Source organism: Capsicum annuum, chromosome 2 (assembly GCF_002878395.1).
Source record: "Capsicum annuum cultivar UCD-10X-F1 chromosome 2, UCD10Xv1.1, whole genome shotgun sequence".
Lineage (NCBI taxonomy): Eukaryota > Viridiplantae > Streptophyta > Magnoliopsida > Solanales > Solanaceae > Capsicum > Capsicum annuum.
This window is the reverse complement of record NC_061112.1, coordinates 125,696,580-125,718,414: the sequence shown is the minus strand read 5'-3', so window position 1 is coordinate 125,718,414 and position 21,835 is coordinate 125,696,580. Positions and strand designations below refer to the sequence as shown.

Here is a 21,835-nt window from a genome sequence, read left to right as displayed (position 1 = left end):
AAATATGTAGCTTTTCTAGCTAGAATCTTCATATGGTGTTTCAAGATGAAGTTGATTATAATTGTGTGATTCTTTATTTCAGTCACGTCATGTGAACCACTATCTCCAAATACACTGTAAAGTGGTTAAATTAGATTCAAACTGAGATAAAATATAAGACGTAGTTCACAATGGCATTCTAGTAAGTTGGAATAAATTGGAGTTTGATACATGGTTAATGACTTGATTAATCGTTCCCTTAAAGGAAAAGTGGCACTAACGAAGAAGGTTTGCGAACTATTCCATGTTCTATTATCTTGAGGCAAAGGTTACAACTTTTAGTGCACAATTACTGTGATCTATATGCTGAAGGAGAGTAGTTTACATTTTTTGATGCTAAGAAAAAAAAAACTTCAATTTGAATCCTTCTAGTCTACATGTTTACTCATAACAATCGATCTTGTAAGAGAGTGAATTCATAAAAAATGAGTTAAGTTCTTAACTTCAAAGAACATTAAAGTTTATTATACAGGTGAAAATTAACGATGAAGTTGGAAAGCCCTGATACCAACCATCGTTATAATAAAATTAACATATCATTTTAAAGCCGATCTAATCGAGATAGATAATTTTTTGGCATGCTAAAATCTTGCTTAAACATGAGAAAAATGGAAACGACTTATAAATTCCGTAAAGGCGCGAGAAACGTGCCAAAATTTGTGGTGAGGCCGAAAAGTACTACTATCGGTAAGCCACACGCCAATAAATAATTTCAAAATAAATTAAAAGCGGGAGGCAAACAACTTTTAGGTAAACAAAATTTGTAATTCCTAAAAAAAAAAAATTAATTTAAGCCGGACGTAAGTCATTAAAGCGACCGTGCTAGAACCACGGGACTCGAGGGGTGCCTAACACCTTCCCCTCGGTCAACAGAATTCCTTATCCGGATTTCTAGTTCGCAGATCGAAAAATAAAAATTAAAGAGTCATTTCCTTTTGAATAGGGATTCAATAAGGTGACTTGGAACACCCAAACTCAATTCCAAGTGGCGACTCTGTAAACAAAACAATCCCTTTTCAAAACGTCACTTTAATTGGAAAAACTCATTTTTCTCCAAAACCAACTCCCTAGCAGGGGTCGGACGCGGTGAAAAAGAGGGGTGTGACAATGAGCTATTACGAGATTAAGTGTTAGTAGTAGTACTATCATATATGGAAATATTCCAATTTCAACTCACTTGTCACTCATAAGTAATCTCTTTAATAATTTAATTTTTTTTTTATCAAATGTTGCTTAAGAAACTATATGATATGTTAATTAATATATTAGAAAATTCACTGTAGTTTAATTTAATTATTATCTTCTTGTTGTTAGACACTTATTAATTAGGGCTCGTTTGGTAGAAGGGATGAGATAAGTGGGTTCCTACTTATATTCTCTTTTTCAGCAGAAAAGGAAAAAATATTATCCTAAAAATATTTGTATATAATTTAGACAAATTTTATGGGAGGTGAGGGTGGGATGGTGGGGATGAGGGCTATGAGGGGTGAGAATGAAAATGAGGTGTGTTGAAGGACAAGAAGGACACAATTAACTTAAAATGTTACTAGTAAAGCTTGTTTTTTCCCCTCATTTTTAAGGAGCTTGTTTACCTAGAGAAAATATTATCCAGTTAGAAATTTCTGATTGACAATTTGGTGCTTCTAATGACAGGGAATATAATGAAGCTCTTCCGACTGGTAGTAGTCGGTTACTCTTTAGGAAGTCCGAAGCTAAAAAGACTCTTTTTTTGATTAAAAATTTTAAAAGAAACACTTAATTTTTTTAAAAAAATCAAAACAGACAAAACGTTGTGGGCCTAGCGACTTGTAAGTCACCAGGGTGCATGTTTCATTGTTCACCTTCTTCTTTTTTTAACTTTGTGAAAATTTGTGGGCCAGACTTTACTGTTGACCTTCTTTTTTGGTTTCATGGAAATGTGGTCAAGACTTAGTAGCCGTTTAGCCATTAAAATTAAAAATTTTCGGAGTTAGAGTTGAAATTGGAGTTGGAGTTGTGTTTGGTCATATCTTTTTTGAAATTTTTTTTTGACTTTTGAAAAACTTTTTTAAATATGATTTTATGCTCTAACTTTTACAAACTATTAAAATCACCCAACTAAAATTTACCTACTAATGAAAAAAGAACACAATTAGACACTATTATAAAAATAATTACATATACATGGCCATATTTAATGAATTTCAATTATGACATATATAATATTTACATTAATAGCTATTTTCTCATATTTAAAAATTTTAAATATGAATGTTATATTAACAGATCACTGTTTTCTGATTTTTAGATAACAAATATTATCTTTCAAACAAATTTATTTTTTTAGGAATTTATTTAATTTATTTTCTTCATTTTCCGTTCCTAAAAAATAGGAAATGATGAGTTGTTATTAAATTTTAGAGTGCTGCTAATTTATTTCTTTAATTTTCTTATACATGAAAGATTTTACTGTGTGTGAATAAATTATTTCTATGTAAATGTAAAACATGCTTTGCATATTTATGGTATATTATATCATATACCATAAATATATAAATATGCTTAGTATGTTTCTTTATACTTTGTATTTTTATATATGTGTGTATATGGTATATACATATAAACTTCATATATAACATACTTTGTACATTTATATTATAAATATACTTAGTATATTTCTTAATACTTTATATATTTATATATGTGTGTATATGGTATATACATGGTATAAACTTTATATATAACATACTTTGTATATTTTTATTATAAATATAATACTTTATATATTTATGGGTATAAATATAAATTAGCAGTAAAACAATGTCTTAAATAAGGGAGAAAAATAATGATGAGAGAAAAAAAGAGATATATATTAATTAGGATAGCATTAAGTTTGAAATTATAATTATCTTATTCTTTAAAATTGCTATATACGTAATATTGAAAACTAATGTTATAAGGAAAATTTTATGTAAAAATTTAAAAGATTGAGGTTATATGTAATAATAATAAAAGTTGAAATTAAAAAATTGTGAAAACAACAAAAACCTGTTTTCACTTTTCAGAAAAGAATTTCAGGAAAAAGGAAAAAATTTCCATGAACGGGCCCTAAAAGAGCCGCTCTTTCCGGAACTTGAGCATTGACGTGACCTGGTAACATTGATTTCTCTTTGTAATAAGAGTTTAAATAGGAGGAACTAGCGCCTTTTTCTTTTATCTTCCATTCATATTACAAAAACAAGTAACGGATTTACTAATTCAAGTAAAATAAAAAAATTCCTCACCACAAAAGCACAACAAAGTTACTCTCCCAATACAAGTATAAATAAAGCATTTCAAAATAGTAAGTTCCATAAAAATATTTATTCCTATCACAAAGGTTGCTTTCTATCCTAAAAAGAAAAAAAGAAAATAATTTTTTTTAAAAAAATGGAAAAATCAACTCTTATAATGTTGATTGCCAGTACTATTTGTTCATTTTCCCTTGTGGGAATTAGCGATGGCTCAACAGAAAAAAAAGAAGAGAAAAAAGATCCTTTACTCGTTGTACAGGGACGTGTCTATTGTGATCCTTGTCGTGCAGCATTTTTATCCAATCTTAGTGAGCCTTTACCAGGTATGTGTATATTTAATTATTATATTTTTTACCACTGGTTCAGCGGATGAGGCTGCGCCTCCCTTAACTAGAGATCTTCGGTTCGAGCCCTGGTATGAAAAAATTCTTGGTAGGGAGCGCTCCCTCCGAACGGGGCCTTATGCGGTGCAAATCTGAATTAGTCGGACTCCAATGCGGATACCGAATATCGAATGGTAAACCAAAAAAAATTATATTTTTTTTGATCAATGTTGCATATTATTTTGATTGTCCCTTGAATAATTGAATCTGTTTTAAAAGTATTTGATTTTGGAAGTTATTTATTCTTCTTTGGAAGTATTCTTTTAAATCACTTATTCCTAAGCTACAAATTGTGTAGCAGTACTAATCAAATGACACACTTAAGAATGAGTGATTTAGAAAACTACTCTTGTAATAATGGATAATGAATGTCTTTATTAAGGATGATTGTGATCATATGATAATGATAATACAAACTTTTAAATATCATACATAATTTTACAAAAATACATTGTTCCAAAAAAATAGTAGCAGTAATTATTCTTTTGTATAATCCCTTCACGTGATATGAATAATCTCTATTTTTATTTTTTTTTGGTAAAATATAAATTTATGTGCCAGGTTTTTGTATTTTAGAAAGTTAAAATCAATGCTTGGAATGTGAAACCCTACTTTTTTTAAAAAAAATTTAGATTTCAAATCATGATTTGAAATTGAAGTTTCCATTAAAAAAAATGATGATTTAGAATCAAAACTTCAAATTTGAGCCCCTAAATCCTGTGACCGGTCGAACACGTACTAAATTAATATTCATCGACAATTTAAGCATACACCTCCCTTGCATGAGAGTTAATTAGAGGTAAATTCAAAATCTGACATAAATCAATTTAGAACGAATATGATTTTATTTATTAAAAATATATTCACATGGATGCAGGTGCGGGTGTGCAGTTGCAATGCCACCAATTCAAAACTAAAAAACAGGTGTTGAGTATCCCCGCCTTGACTAATTCCATCGGATCTTATCGCATACTTTTAGAAGGAAATCATAGTGATGAAAGTTGTGCGGTATTTTTGAAAAGCAGTCCCAGAAAAGATTGCAATACATTTATAGGAAATAATGAGTATCCTACATTAACAGCAATTGAACTCTATGGCAAAAAATTCAAAAATGGACAAACATATGTAACAGAACCTCTACGTTTTCTTACCAAAGAAGTCTCATCAAAATGTTCACCAGATTGGGATCGAAAATAAATTTCTCAACCACTTTTTATTTTTCGAGATTGGATTAATTCTCGATCTACTTTTAAATAAGTATTTCGTGATAGCTAATATGTCTCACGATGTTATAAGAATAAAATAGATAGTTGCTGCACTGTTTTTAGAACATTTGCAAGTAAATCTATTCGTAGTTTAACTTTTAGAATTTTGCTCAGCATCATATGTTTAGCATATGTTTTGCTCAGTAGCATAGTTTTTATTTTTGAGTTAGAAATTGCAAGTATAAATGTATTGTCTATGAGTTATTAATAAAATATTATTACATTTTTTTTATTGAATTATTGCCAATATTTTTTGGAAGTCTTTCTGTATTATTTCCCTGATTTCTTTGTTAAAAATCAACAACTTATTTGTATCAGAGATTATCGTTCAATATTCTATTGTATTAAGAATCAAATGTATGTACAATGTTTTTCATTAAGAAAACAAAACAAAACAAAACCAAAAAAAAAATCACGAAGCAACAATTTTAGTTGTCTTAATTGTATATTACTGTAAATTTCTCCCCAATTTCTAGTATTCTCTTAGGTCATGGATGGTTGATTTTTGCTTTTTGGCTTTGTAAAAAGTATTAAAAAGGAAAAAGGATATGGACTAACCACTTTTTAAAAAAATGGCTCATAATTGAAAAGGTGGACAACTTAAGTTAGTCGGTCTAATTTAATACCCTTTTTAGTCATTTGGCCCAATTGAACACATGTTATACTTAATTGATATACTTTTATAACAAATTGATACACTTTTATATTATATTGATACACTTTTTAAAAAAGAGAAAGAAAATTCTATGCAAACACATGCAGTCCCTATACCAAATTGATACTCTTTTATACCACATTAATACACTTTTATACTACGTTGATACACTTACAGTGTCCATATACTCAATTGATACTCTCTTATACTAGAATGATACATTTTTAAAATGCATGTAGAAACTATATAGAGTCGTATAAAATGTGTATCTAAATAATAATTGTAATTAAAAACTGTAAAGAATGTGTATAAAAATGCTATAAGTACATAGAATATGTATATGTATAGAAACTGTATCATTATTATTTATAAATATATCTCTTTAACAATTGTATTATATTAAAAGTATATGATATTGTATTTTATTGTATAAATAAGTAAAATTAAGCAAAATAATTAGTAAATTATTTTAATAATATTGGTGAATGCAAAATAAACTGTTTGTCGTATTTCTACTTCTATGGAGAAAACCCAGAAGTTATGCTGCTGCGTTGAAATTATGGACCTACTGATTTTGCAAAAAGAAAATAATATTGATAAATTATTTTGTACCTTAAAAAAGAAGGGAAATGTAACGATCCTCCCGGTCGACTGTAAAATTTTTTTTCATTTTCTTTATTTTAGCTCACTCCATAGTTGGTGTACGTGAATTATGACCCACGGAATGAGTAGTATCGATTTTTTTGAGGATATATTAGAGTTTTGGGTATCCTAGATAATTAATAATGGGTCAAAGTTGTAGTTTATTATTTTATGTGGTCAATAAAATAATTAATTTAAGTGAGAAGAGTTTAACATATTTATTAAAAATAAGGTTAGATAGATTGAGAGGTGAAGCGCAGAAGTTACGCGTAGGTTTTCTCACACAGCATAAAAGAAAAACAAAAGAACGACGACTTCAGGTGAGTCGAGAAAACTGATAGTGAAATTGTTTTGCAAATTTGTTCATGATGATGTTGGGTGTAGTATAGTAATAATCATTAAATGATTGGCTAATGATTGAATTATTTTTGGCTTTATTAAGAATTGAAAACAATTTAGGCAGTATGTTCGCCGCTAAAGGAAAACGAAGTTAGGGGAGAATGCACTATGTCCATATAATTTGGTGAAACTGAAAGTTAGCACACCATCTGTGCATTGTTAGTACACTATGTGCATATAATTTGTGAAATTGGAAATTAGTGAAAACAATGTACTGTGCGAATCAATTTAAGAAAATATATTATCTATCATTAGTTTTGTGATGATAATCTAGGGATTAGCAATAATTTACTAGTTGAAGGGATTTTCCTATGTAATTGGAGTACTTCAATTTTGCACCGTTATTAATAATTATGATTAAATTTGGTGAGAATTTGTAGATTAGAAATTCTTAATTGGGGATCGAATAATGATTCGTTGTAGTTAAAATTTGGCATACTAGTTCATACTCTTCTGAGAATTATATGTTGAAGCAGATTTGAAACATTCGGAAGCTTTATGGAAGGGCAAAACCCTTGCAGGGTAGCTTGTATTTGAGTTCTTCGGTTGAGGTAGGTTACGGTTTAATTGGAGTTTAGATTCGACTTAATTGTGTGTATGCTCCTAAATTGAATACTTGTGGATTGGTATTCGTACATGTTTGGAATTGTTGAAGTTTGGATTGTTGATTCATGTATAAATGTTTATTGAAAATTGACTTGATGGAATTGTCTTATAACTTTAAGTGTACTTGTAAACTTGGTACATTGTGTTGTATGCTGTGAGACTGCACAAAATGCTATTGACGATACTTGTTTATGTTTATGTTGGATCGAGTACCACGCCGGTACGTTTATAATTATGTTGGATCGGGTACCACGCCGGTACGGTACATGAACATAGACTGTTCCCTGCAGGTCATGATTATTTGGGCAAAAATAAGTCTCATAGCATGTGTGTACATACTTGTGTTGATTCTGTGGATGTTTACGGTATGATGGATACTCTTGATTGTTATGTGGTTTGTTTGTGAGCACTGTTGACTTGTTATTGTTGTATTGTTTGTCCAATGAGAATTTGTTATTTGATGATACCTGTTTACTTATTTTTCTAATTATGTTGTGTACATCTTATTAAGTTGGGTTGGCCTATGATGCCTACCAGTACATAGTGGTTTGTACTGATATTATCCTGTACTCTTCTTTTGTTGAGTGCATAAAGTGTTCCAGAGGTTCAGACATGACTTCACCTTTAGAATTGATAGCAGATCTTGATCCGAAGGGTGATCACTCCGTCTTCAGCCTGCCACGGGTCATCTTAGTTGTTATTGTCCATCTTTTGGGCAATGAAACACTCCTAATTTACTTTATTTGGAAATCTCTTTAGACATGATTTTGTTAGAAGTTCTTGTACGATGACTTTCAGGTCTTGGGGATTTTAGTAATGAATTTGTTGGATTTTTGCATAATTAATAATTAGTTCTGGATTATGGTTACAGTGCTAATTTTATGATATCATCATCTTAATATTGACTAAGTGATTAGATAAAGATTCGATTTAGATGATTCTCCCACAGGAAGATTAGAGTGGGTGCCACTCATGGCCTTTTGGGTCGTGACAGGAAATAAGCAATTGCTATGTGTTTGTGATTTTGAGAATTAGTAACCTAAAAGGTTGTTCTTTCTTGTTTTAATATTTGGCCAGAAACCAATAAGAAAATACCTTTGATTAATGATGTCCACTCACAGATGTCACTCCCCACACACGCCAAATGGTCATTCGGTTAGAATTAATTTCGCCAAGTGGCTATTTACCAGGGTTAAGAATTTAGGTGCTAGTTTTATAAAATTATTTTAGTTTTAGGTGTTATTTTTATCCTTTTCCCATTTAAAAATCTAACTTAACATCACGTACAAATTAAGACTGGCCTCAGATAAATAATTATGTCAAATAAACGAATTTGCAGACTATATAAGCATGGCTTTGATGGTCAATTTAACTAGTAATATAATATTAGTATAAATAAATCTAGAGTAAATTTTATTTTTGAAATTGCATACGTAATACCCAACTTCCCCATAAAAGAGAAAAATACACATCCTTTTACTATATAACATCATTACTTTCTCAGGAAAATGCATGGCATATAAATCATGCACCTGGCCCATTGCTTTTATACTAATAAAACTTATGAATTTGGACCCTTCTTATAAATCGATATGTGTACTAAAATATGTACTAACAGCCCCACTTTAAAAAAGGACAAAAGAATCATTGACATCTTTGGAATCTGCAAGTGCTTTTTGTAGGTTGTTTAGATATTAAAATTATGAATAATTTTTTTTTTTTATGAAAAAAGATTGTGAAAAATATATTGAAAGTTCAAGTTATGTAGATAGGTATAGAGTAAGATTTGAAGTACTAGTACTGGATAGAAATTAATTTTTCACAAAATTCTATGTACTCCGTAATTAAATTACTGGATTATGTATGATATTTTAGGTCAGGCTATTTAAGACCTATTAATGCTACAAAAATATGAATCAAATTAAAATTTAAAGGAGCTGTGGTCCTATGCTCGTGATTCCTCTGGATAGTGATTACTATAATATATGATCCTTCTGATTAATTTCATACATAAATTAGAATATATATTTTTTCTGAATTACCAGTGGAACGTCGAAGTGTCCGACTTCTTTTGAAAAATCAAACTATTATAAAGTACTTCCTTCGTCCCAAATTGAGATGGCACATTGATTAAGAAAAATAATTAATAACATAGCTAGTTTATCGTAGTACCCCTATTAAATGATGTTTACATTTTAATTTAAAGAAAAAGTAATTAATCAAAGGGTAAAACATGAAAAAAAAATTTGTCTCTTTTTGATTTGTGAAAAAAAACAAGTAAAATGGGAAATCAAATTAACAAATTTAGGACGGGTAATTTGGGACGGGAGTAGATATATAGATATAGAGAATATATTTTTAGAATACTTCCTTTTATATGTGAATATATTCATATAGTAGTTATTATTTTCATCTATCGCATAAGCTTCTCACATATAAATAGGACTAATTCATTCTTTCATTTTTCCCGCTGAAATTCTTTATTTTCTGTATTTGGTGCATGTGAGTAAAATTCACCATAAAGTGGCATCTAATTCTGATTCTATTCACACACAAAAGAAGTACTTTAAGGTTGTAATAACGAAATATGCTATAGATAATAGAATATTAGAGGCATTAATCAATTAGGCCAAAAAAAAAAAAGAGAGAGAATAAGGTGTATCGGGGCTTTATTAGAATATTGTTTCTATATTCAAGAAGCATATATACATGCATGTGTATTTTTTTATTAACTGCAGTAGTTTTGTTTTTTTCCTAAATATTGTAATATAATCATCTTTTTCTGTTTCGTTTTAAGTTGATCCGTTAATCCCCTAATAAACATAAATAGGCCAGTTTTTATTTTAAATTTTTGACCTCTGAATCGATGATGATCAAAACAATAGCTATTTTTTTAAAATATATGATCCAAAATAAAGTAGTTGATCAATAAAAGCTATTTCAGCGTAAGCACCAACCTTAGAGGTCCTAGGCCCATCAAACCTTCAAGAAAGAAATTTAAAATGCATATTGAAAGCAGGGGCAGATCTAGAGGATCGGAAGGATATTCACTCGAATTCATAAATAAGATAATTAATTTTTTATTTTTTTTATATATATAAGTATATAGAGTTTGAATTTCTATACACAATATACAAGATGTTGGCTCAGATTTCAAGTTCAAATCATAGGCAACACACTTTTATTTTCCAAATCCCTAGGGGTCGTTTAGTTGGGATTAGTTACCCCGAGATAACTTATCCCACCATGCATATGAGATAAGTTATCTCATCACTATGGTGTAAATGGTGAGATAAGTTATCCCGATATTAACTAATACCTCCAACCAAACATGAAATAAAATGATTCTTCATTTGATTCTGAGATTACTTATCCCTTATACCTCACACCAAACGACCACTTGTGAAATCCTAGACCTCCTGATGGAAAGGTGGGAATAATTCCCTCAACTCATGGCACTGTTTAATTGGAAACAATTCCTTCACTGCTCTAAAAATTTTATGAACAAGAAAGAAGACATATTATTATATTCCCTCTGGTTTCAAGTTCCTTATTCGTTTTAGCTCTTTAAGAATCAATTATATCAAAATATTGATCAACATGTTTTTGGAACAATTGTTTGGTATCTGAAAATGGGATAAATTCCACCGTAGACTAAATCGTATTTCCCCGCGCTTCTTCTATTAAATAGAAGCTTGGTATTTCTTTTCCAACTTTTTAAAATGTAAAATTAAAATAAAAAAGATTTAAAAAAAAAAAAATTGAAGCCACCTTCTTGGTGGAGGTGTTACGATTTGTCCTGAATTTTTTTTTATTTTAGATGAATTTTATCATAATTGTATTTTAGTTTTGTTTCTTAGTGGAAAAGGTTTCATTGTAGGAAATAATTTCTTCCATAATTAGTTAATTCTTTCTTATAGGTCAATTGGCCAAATAATTTCAATAATATGTCTTTTTAGTATACTTTTATTTGTCATCTGAATTATTATTCTCTTAATTTGCAAACTTTAAACATTTGCATGACACCCTCTCAATTTTGAATGCAACATGAGGGGGGAGGAGAGGGTGCCCTTCTTCTTGTGGTGTGTCATGGTGGTATGTAAGATGAATTTTCTCTGGCCGTTGCAGGGCAATAGGGCTTCGATGATGAGCCCTAGATGTAAAGAGGCGTAAGCACTTCTACTTCTAAGCAATTAGAAGAGCGCAGAATTGGACCTCCCTCAAATAGATGGATCTGGAATTGATTGTGGAACCGAGCATAGAGAACTGCGGGCAGGCAGGAAGATAGGGTACGCGGAATAGTCGCTTTAGAGCTGATTCTTCGACTGGATCAATGCATATATGAACCCTAAAAAATCTCGAAGGTCTAGTCTAAAAAAAATTCGGATTTTGTTGCGTTAGCTTTTTGGTAGGAAAAGAAGGATCCACATGATCTTTAATCCAGTCTATAGCTTTATGATAATTATCAAATTTACTATGACGAAAAGTTGCAGCAGCATATAACATATTTAAAGAATTCTCCTTGAATGAATTAGTTAATCCAGTCTATGGCTTTATGATAATTATCAAATTTACTATGATGAAAAGCTGCAGCAGCATATAACATATATAAAGGATTCTCTTTGAATGAATTAGTGGGATTCTTATCTAAAGCCTTATAAACAGTCCTCTCTGAGAAAACTATTAAAGACCTAGCTAGCAAGATCACGTTCATGGAAATGTAATAAATCCGCTCGGTAAATCGTGCCTCAAAAGTCTACAAATGCGGGCAGATAAAAATCATAACCCGCTTCGGGTTGATTCCCTCACTTCCTTGAAGTCGGTCGCTAATCGGTTGTAAGCTGAGACTTATGTCGCAAATAAATAGATACACTTGTTCATTGGTCTACTATCTGCTGCAACTTGTCTTTCTTGTGTAGTACCATACCTCATTGAATGATTGTTTTCCCTTGTCTCTGCCAAAGAACTCCCTTGTTTCATCGGTGCAGCTGCTATTTGGTGAGAAAACCCCTTGCTTGTCGATAAGAGGAAATAAGCAGTTGTAGTAAGCGAGTAAAAATCGAGGAAAATAAAAACGTCAAGTAGAAAGGAACAAGATCTTACGGCACGATCACTATATCTTTGATTCTTTATCTCTCCTCGGCTTGAGCCGAATCGATAATACGTGGCATGGGGGAGGGGGGTATTAGTTTATAGGATTCGTGCCATTATTCACCAATATTCTATATCGAAATTTGTACGCAATACTTGACTCCATGGAAAAGGAATCAAGCACATAAAAATAAGACATCACTCTAGTCTTAATTGGCTAGTTTTGGAGTAAATATAATCGTGTTGTGCATAGAAAAATTCAAAATTTTAATTTTATGAGTTCAAGACTAGTGTTAGAAATCAATGAACTCAGCACCTTGTTTAAGTTCCAAGTCCAAAATTTAAACATTTTTAGAAATTTCAGTCAATTTTACACCTATATATAAATTTAGTTTTATGTTAAAGAGTTATGGACTCAAATGAACCCATGTATATTATCAGAGTTGCCCGCCTTGATAATATATCTACCTCCCATCAACAGACGTATTGAATAATACCATACACTGTTACACTAAGATTTGGTGGATGAGATGAAATCACTTAATATATTTACCTTGTTTGAGTCTCAACTACTAGTTTATATATATGACTATGTCAAGCACTTCACCACATTTATAAGTACTCTGTTTTCATTTACATATCATTTCTTATGCATCAACAGGTGAAACTTTACATAGCAATCTAGACGTAGAGGTAAACTTATATTTCTAACTAATAATAATAAAGGGCAAGGCACGTCGAAAATCTGCTCAGATACTTTAATCGTAATTTTACTATATCACTCCTAATCAATTATTATAAATCGTCTAAGTATTACAAAAAATTAATAATATTTAATAAAAAAAGATAAATTAGACATAAAATGATACATTAACTCTTGATATTTTAAATTAACTTGATGTCTTATATGAGACTCATTTAAATTTTTTTCACAAGTATTTTTTATAGTAATTTTGTTATATCACTTCTAATTAGTTGTTATAAGTCATTTAAGACATGCTTGCTTCGTTGTTTCAATCGTGATTTTATTATATCACTCCTAATTATTTTTTGATTTGTCAACATAAAATATTTGGTTAACTATTGAAATTATATTAGTGCCACAGAAATTACGATGGGACAGAGGAAGACCAAAAATAACATATATTATTTAAAAATAAGAAGATACGTAAACTGAGATGGAGAGACTATTAATATCTTATTAAAAAATTATGCTAAAAGCATTATAAATTATATAATTAACAATTTAAAAAATATACGTAAAAGATATAACATATTAGATTGACTCTCAAAATTATATCAATGTCACTTAAATTAGAATTGAAGAAAAGCATTATAAATCATAATAATTAAATATTTAAATTATTTTAATAATTAATTATCTAAATTATATTTATATCACATAAATTGAGATAAAATAATAACATATATTGACCCGTCAATGTCTAGTAGATATACATATCTAGGCAAATATAAGCAATACCCAATTAATTAAAAATAATGCAATTATATATAATATATTCTCTTATTAATGTATGCATTCGAGGTATCTTTTCACGTATGTGTATGATACCTAGCAACCACCCCCTGTGTTCCAATATATATTCTCTTATTAATGTATGCATTCGAGGTATCTTTTCACGTATGTGTATGATACCTAGCAACCACCCCCTGTGTTCCAATCTACAACAATTATCCATATATTAGATGTAGAAGTCCGTGCTAGCGTGGGTCCAATAATTATAATATAACTATACTTTATAACCGTTATAGCTTCACAGTTCACAATCCAGAGCCGTTAAGTCAAGATTTTATATTTTTCTTAATCAATTATCATAATGTAGAGATTAAATGATAATATGAACAATCACTGTAATATGAATGGTAAGTTATCATGTAGGTAATCACTGATAGTTGAAAATATTCAGACTTGAATGGAAATAAATGTCAAATTACCCTGTGGACAACAACTGATAGCAAATAACAACAAAAACATATGCAAGGTATTAGAGCAATACTATCTTCAAAGTTGTTGGTCTACATTAATATTCTTCACCATCTTTTTCGTCATCAACTCCTTCAGCACCAACTTACTCGTAGTCTTTTTCAAGTGCAAGTAAATCTTCAGGGGCTTCAAAAAACTCTACCTCTTCCATGCCTTCTCCAACATACCAGTGGAAGAATGCCTTTTGAAGCCAATTGGACATTTGTTCACATCCCAAAACCAAAAAAATAAAATCACACGGTCGCATCCACATTAGAAAATTTTCTGTACTCTGTTTAGATACAAGTAGCTCACGCTTGTTATTGGTGCAAAATCTTTACCAGTCAATAAATTGAACCGTCCTCTACACCAATACGCCATATATTTTCGATGCGCTGGGTCACATTTAGCCATCATGCTTGAGTGCTCAAAAACTGCATTAGTTATCTCAGGTACAGATAACGTTTTCAGTTGAGATGACAGGGGCATATGATGAAAGCATAATGGCTTCATTGTAAACATCACAACCATATCAGTGTGTTCTAAAAGGAAATGAGTTGAAAGAACACTGTTATAAAGTTCTGCAACAGTAATGGATACCTGAAATTAAACAGACACAAATAATCTTGCTGTTACAAATAAGAGATGCATGGTTATATAAGGTATTCACCTAGGGAGAAGAGTAGATAGTAAACGCAATGTTGGACTTTTTACCATAATCAACAGATAAACATTCGAGCAACAATGAACGCAATCTAGAACCAACACCACCGCCAATAGCATTAAAGACCAAGAATCCTTGCAAAGCAGTGCAGTTATCGGCTAATTTTCTAATGCGATCAAGGAAAAGATAAATAATCTCTTTGCTAACATTATAATGTCCTTTGGAAAAATTATTAACAGCATCTTTCTTTCTAGAAATGAGTTGTTCAAGATAGAAAAGCTGACGATAGGCGGCATTTCTAACTTCATCAATAACAGTTGGTTCAAGATCAACAAATATAGTTGTTGGTACATGCTTTTCAGCAAGAGTTTCGGCATACATGGTGTATTCCAAGGTCGTAAATGATTCATGATCATGAATGGGGCAGTAAAACTGAGGTGGCGAACTTTCTATATATATCTAAAGTTCAATATAATTCACATGTCGCGCGAACATACTGAGCAATTGCTCCTAAAAATCTCTCAACATCTTTAATTTTAACATTCTACATAACATGTTTATGATTACAAAATTAAAGGGCATTTTTGTATATTCATATATCTTTAGTTTAAGATTTTCAAATTCAAAAGCTCCTTTACTTTCTTAAAATTTCGTATCATGTAGCATGCTAACATTACCTAAGCTCATTTTGAACCTCCTTTATTGTTGATCTTCGCGGAGAAGTTGTATTACCAATAGCAACTCCCTTGAAATCAGCCTCAAAATCGATTATAGGATCAGATTCCGCACCACATCCATGTATGTGCACCTTAAAAGCTAAAGGATCTTGCCCACCATCAATACAAGCCTTGATCAAATTTCTTAGACAAAACAATACTTAGAAGTCATGCAGGAGCTAAAACACCAACAAGTAGTAACAATTGATATTAGCACATAGACAAAAGAAGAGGTATACCCCTTTCATGGATATGATAAGGACTTGCATAAAAAATATCTCTGGGTGAGAGGTCAGACATATTACTCTATTTTCGATCAACTTGTACTGCAAAATAACGAAACAATAGTATCAGGTAGCGAAACAACTTTCAAAAAACCACATAATTGCTATTAAATACCAATTTTGGGGGAGCGACAGTGTTAAAACTGAAGTTATTTTTAGCCCTATTAGATCAGATATATAAAGATTCAGAGTTGTATAAGCTAAAAAAATTGAGGTCGCATGTTACTTAACATTTACTCTGACGTTCCTACATGTTGAGATTTTGTTTAAACAATGACAACATAGCAAGTGTTATCTAATATGATGGATATGGAAAAGGTAGGATATATGCAGACTTTACCTGTGTAGTAGAAAGCTTGTTTCCTGTATCAATCTACTTTTCTACGATGCTGAAATACAGAAAAAATTTTCAAAAAGCAAGAATTGAAGTAATTACAGTAACAAGCAATACTGATCAATGGAAAAAAATAAATTCAGCATAGGTTTATCAAGATATTCCTACAATACAGATAAAGAGATGCAATTGGTAAAAGAGTACTATGTTGGTTTCGTCAACCATATAATTGTCTGTTCATTATACACATAATGTATAATTTGTAGGAGCATGAGTTTCTAACCTTCCTTATACACACAGTAATATGAAGAATTGGTGCTCCATAGAGAAGATTCAACTGCAAACCTCCCACATAATTGGCTAATCTGAAGGTTGAAGAAACATATGCTCTTTCTTTTCAATGTGTTTGTTGTAAGAAAAGGAAAAAGACACCACTTAGCCGATATTTACTAATGATTTCTAGTGGTATAGACATACATTTTGCGCAAAACAATGTCCAAAATCTTGAATGGTTGTAGTTGTGCTTGAGCAATTCTTATTTTGAAACTAAATTATTGATGTGAATAGATTATCAATTGCCACCGAAATATAGTGAATCACATCAAAATAACATGATGTTAATCTTATGGAACTTCCCGGATGGCTACAAAAGTCATCGACCAAGTGATATGTTCGACAAAACTCATGTTTTTATCTAAGAAATAAGAATCAAGAAAACATTCAGAAAGTTCAGCAATAAAAAATAATCAGAGATTACCGTTCATTGTGATTAATTTAATCTGCTTGAATTGCTTCGCATATGTAAATTGATTTTCTAGTGAAGTCGACTATTGTCCCCTTTGCCAAAAGTTAATAACCTGCAAATTGAACAAAAACGAAAAACATGGCTAAGGTAAATTAGTAAGTAGTACGAATATCTTTGTTAAAAAAAATAAAGATTAAGCAGCAATTAACATCCAATTAGCTAAAGAAAAGCTATTAAGCTACCATACCGCAAAAATAAAAAAGGAAAAAAGTAGATAACAGATTCTATAACAACAAAAATACAAAATTCATAGAACAAAAATATCGAGGTAACAATCAAGTTAAGAATCAAGCAACTGTAAGAAGAAATTGAGAACAATACAATTGCAAACAGAGAAAGAGACGATGGGCAAAGTGGACATAGATGTCAAAACTTGTTGGTAACAATGACAAGCACCGCTTCATGTGCGTTCTTATCTCAAGCAGTATAGTCGAAAAATGTTAAGACACGTGTAAACTTGTACAAATGTCATCTAATAGTTAAGAATACAGTAGTTAGTGAAAGTACTTAAATACCCCTTACCACTAAGCTGGTAGGACGTCCATGAGGTGATAATTAATTATATTTTAAATATTTTTTAGATATTTTAAGTTGTTAGCTATTGTAATTTATAATAGTTTTTTTACATTGTAATTTACTATTTTAAGTTGTTAGCCATTATAATTTATAACTCTCCTTGTCCAAAGTTTTGTAGCATTGATAGTCTATTATATTTTTAGAATAATTGAAGTTTTTAATTACTGAAATTTATATTACTTTTTCTTCTATTTCAATTTATGTGACACTGATATAATTTCGAGAGTCAATCAAATATCACGATTAAAGTCCCAAAGTAGAAATGTCTTAAATGACTCATAATAACTTATTAGAAGTGATACAATAAAATTACTATAAAAAATAGTTGTGAAAAAAATTTAAGCAGGCCTCATATAAGATGTCAAGTTAATTTAAAACATCAATAATTAATTTATCTTTTTTTTTGTTTATTTTATTTTTTATTAAATATTATTTTAATATTTAGATGACTCATAATAATTAATTAGGGATAAAATAGTAAAATTACGGTTGAAACAACTGAAGCAAACATGTCATAAATGTCTATTTTACTTTTTTTTTATCAAATATTATTATTTTTTTAATACGTAAATGACATATAATAATCAATTAGGAAATAACTTATTAGAAGTGGTATAACCAAATTAATATAAAAAATAGTTGTGAAAAAAATTTAGACAGGTCTTATATAAGATGTCAAGTTAATTTAAAACTTCAATAATTTGTTTATCATTTATTTATTTATTTTATCTTTTTTATTAAATATTATTAATTTTTTTAATACTTAAATGACTTATAGTAATTGATTAGGGATGAAATAATAAAATTACGGTTGAAGCAACTGAAGCAGACATGTCATAAATGTGTATTTTATTTTTTGTTAAATATTATTAATTTTTAATACTTAAATGACATATAATAATTAATTAGGGGTGATATAGTAAAATCATGGATTAATACTTAAATGACCTATAGTAATTAATTAGGGATGAAATAGTAAAATTACGGTTGAAGCAGCTGAAGCAGACATGTCATAAATATATATTTTATATTTTTATTAGATATTATTAATTTTGTAATACCTAAATAACATATAATAATTTATTAAGAATGATATAGTAAAATCACGAAAGAAGCAGGTATGACGACCGCCTCGTACTTCCAAGCCTCTTCAATATATTAGAATATGTATAAAATACTCAATTCCACCATTATTTACATAGCATTCATTTCATTTTAGCACGTTACAAAATATTTGACATTTTTCATTTCTTTAAAATAGCCAAATTGTAAACTTTTATGTGATCAATGTATTTTATCCAACTATATTTTTTCAACCATGACCTTATTTTCTGATTATTGCTGATAAGTCAACTAATTAATATCTTAATAATATTTTTTTTTCCAATCAAATACAATTATATAAAATGAAATGAAGAGATTTATAATAAATTAAAGTCACCCAAAATTAAGGGACATGCAATTATTAGGCCAATATGATAATAACAAGTGTGTCGGACTACAGAGCTTTTATGATGGGTTGTGGCATGCTACCTTGTCCCTCAACTCGTGATCAACATGATTCATTATATATACATCAATGGAACTTTCAATGCTAACAGCCATATAATTAGTAGTATCTCTTTCGTCTATTTTATTTGTCTAATATTGACTTGGTGCAACTCTTAAACAACGATGAATGAAACGATAATTTTACTGTATCATTTTTTGAAAATAATAAATCAATGTTTTGAGAAAAACATTGCGAAGTAACTATAGTTAATAATAAGGATAATTATGATTAAGCGATAAATTATCTGTTGTTGATGTTCTGAACTAGATAAGTAAAACTAATTAAACATATTTATTTTTAGTATAATGAATAAGTAAAAGTAGACGGAGGGAGTAATACTTAAGTTAATTAAGACAACTTTGTTTAATTAATTAAAGACAGCTTGTATATACAATCAAGGAAGCAAAGTCAGCCTGCAAATGTTTTTTTTTTTTTTTTTTTTTTTTGGTTTAAACATTTTTTTTCTTTCAATTTTTTTTTTTTTTTTTTTTTTTTTTTTTTTGGTTTAAACATTTTTTCTCATTCCAATTTTTTTTTTTTTTTTTCATTTACTAATTCCACGTACATAGAATAATTTTACATAAGCACTAGAAGACAAATACGGGAATCAACAAGATTGGGTATGGGAGGTGCTCCTCCTCCTCTTTGCTGCCTGAAAAAGATGCCATTGATCTTCCTCAGCCACCACACCGTCAAACTCAAGTTGATGAATATTATTATTATTGCCATGATGATTAGTAACATCAAAAAAGTAACCATCTGAAAGCCCGTTCATGTCGCCGTGCGGGCCGGGACCGCATGGTGGCTTGGCCTTGCGACGGCCGGCTCCTACGGGCACGTTCCGTAGGGCCCCACCGGCCGTCCAGTATCTCTGACAGCCTTTGCAGAAGTGTCTTGGTTGGTTAACATTGTAGTTGTTGAAGTAACAAAACTTGGTTTCCATGCTTTTGCATCTAGGGCAAGGGATGATCTTGTCTGGCCTTTTTTCTTGATCATTATTATTATTATTATCATGATCTTGATCAACTTTGTTTGTTGGTTGATGAACTTTGGCTTGCTTAATTTCTTGGACTTGTATTGTTGCACCAAACAACTTGATGCCTTGTGAGATGCGACTTTCTTGAACTTCAGCCATATTTTCTTGATGCCTTGTTTGGGGTGAGCTATAGAGGCAAGTGATCAATGTATATGTTGGATGTAGAGAAAAACTTGCAAGGGCTAATTAAAGGAGTTGATTTGTATATATAGCTAGGTAAAGATGTGTATATGTATGTGTACTTTAAAAGGAAAAAAAAGTGCAATTGAAGGAGGGAGGAGGGGGGGCTAGATAGGGGAGGAGAAAAGTTCATAGAGGATGGATTGGAGAAAGAGATCTACTTGAAGAATATAAAAGTATAGAAGAAAAAGAACATGAGAGAATTAGAGTGAGAGAGATAAAGGGTGTCTTTTTCTTTGCTAATAGAAAAAGAAAGTAAGTCAAGAAAGAAAAAGTATATGGGTGATGATCAGGAGAACCTTTAGTTACTCCTCTGGTTATAAATTTACTGCATGTGTTGGATAAAGTTAAAAATATACTAGTACTATATTGTTAGAAAATCTAAACCTATAGTATATGCCAAGATAAATGTTAAAAAAAAAAAAAATGGTTAAAAAAAAGGACCAAAAAAAGAGTCATCATATCATAAGATTGATTCAAAGGAAAAGTATGGAAATGAAATGGGAATTTTTTGAGGTCAAGTTTATTATGATTTCCCAAGTTTTGTGTATGATTTTTTTTTTCTCAATGACTTTATGGCACTCTTTATCTCAAAAAAGGTCACTGTATGAAAAGCTGCTACCTTTTTGTTGAATGTGTAGTTTTTCTTTAAAAAAAATAAAATATTGTTTTAAAAAAGAATGTTAGCTTTTGTATATTTAATAAACTTTTATCCAAATATTTGTATGTTATTCTTAAGGACACTCTCTTATGGAAATGATATGACATATTTACAATTCATAACATAAAATATATATTTTGATATGTTATATACATTTTTATTTAAAATTATAATATATCAGAATATTAATACTTTTAAATTCGTATGTAATTAAACTAAAACACAACAAGTAAAACCATCTTTCGCTTCAATTTATTTGACTTACTTTCATTTTTAATTCGTTTAAAAAGGATTGATTTTTTTTTTATTAACAACTCTTTTAAGAGTATAAGATTAAAAATTTCTTTACTAAGTTTGATATATCTTTAATTTAAAATATCATAATTTAAATATCTTCTTTTTTAAAAAAAATTTTACCCCAAGTCAAAATATGTTAATAAATTTGAATAGGGGATAACAAATACAACTTACTTTTGACTTTAAAAAAAAAAAAAAGGAAAAGGTTAAAATCATTGTTTTTCTAAGTATACGTGTGATAGACATAATTAGGGGAGCAAAAAGTGCAAAAAGGAATAAAGTTCGTTGTAAATTTCCAGTAAAAGAATAAAAGGAAAAAGGGAGCCGCCATGAGCAACAAACAAGCTTCTTTTTTTTTCTCTTTTTATTCTTTATTCTATGATATAGAGTAGGT

General features: G+C 30.0%; 2 protein-coding genes and 1 pseudogene across 2 annotated transcripts; 1 reads left to right on the top strand and 2 right to left on the bottom strand.

Annotated features, from left to right (window-relative positions):
* Window positions 1-3,237: 3,237 nt before the first annotated feature.
* Window positions 3,238-5,191, top strand: LOC107859282 (major pollen allergen Lig v 1). The gene is made up of 2 exons (XM_016704245.2): window positions 3,238-3,634; window positions 4,572-5,191. Exons 1-2 carry the CDS (start codon window positions 3,448-3,450, stop codon window positions 4,889-4,891), a joined length of 507 nt encoding a protein of 168 aa, XP_016559731.2. The 5' UTR covers window positions 3,238-3,447; the 3' UTR covers window positions 4,892-5,191.
* A 9,251-nt stretch (window positions 5,192-14,442) lies between these two features.
* LOC107858121 lies at window positions 14,443-15,381 on the bottom strand (annotated as a pseudogene).
* A 4,225-nt stretch (window positions 15,382-19,606) lies between these two features.
* On the bottom strand, window positions 19,607-20,938 carry LOC107861179 (dof zinc finger protein DOF1.5-like). Its single transcript, XM_016706544.2, has one exon. It carries the CDS (start codon window positions 20,400-20,402, stop codon window positions 19,875-19,877), a length of 528 nt encoding a protein of 175 aa, XP_016562030.2. The 5' UTR covers window positions 20,403-20,938; the 3' UTR covers window positions 19,607-19,874.
* Window positions 20,939-21,835: the final 897 nt, after the last annotated feature.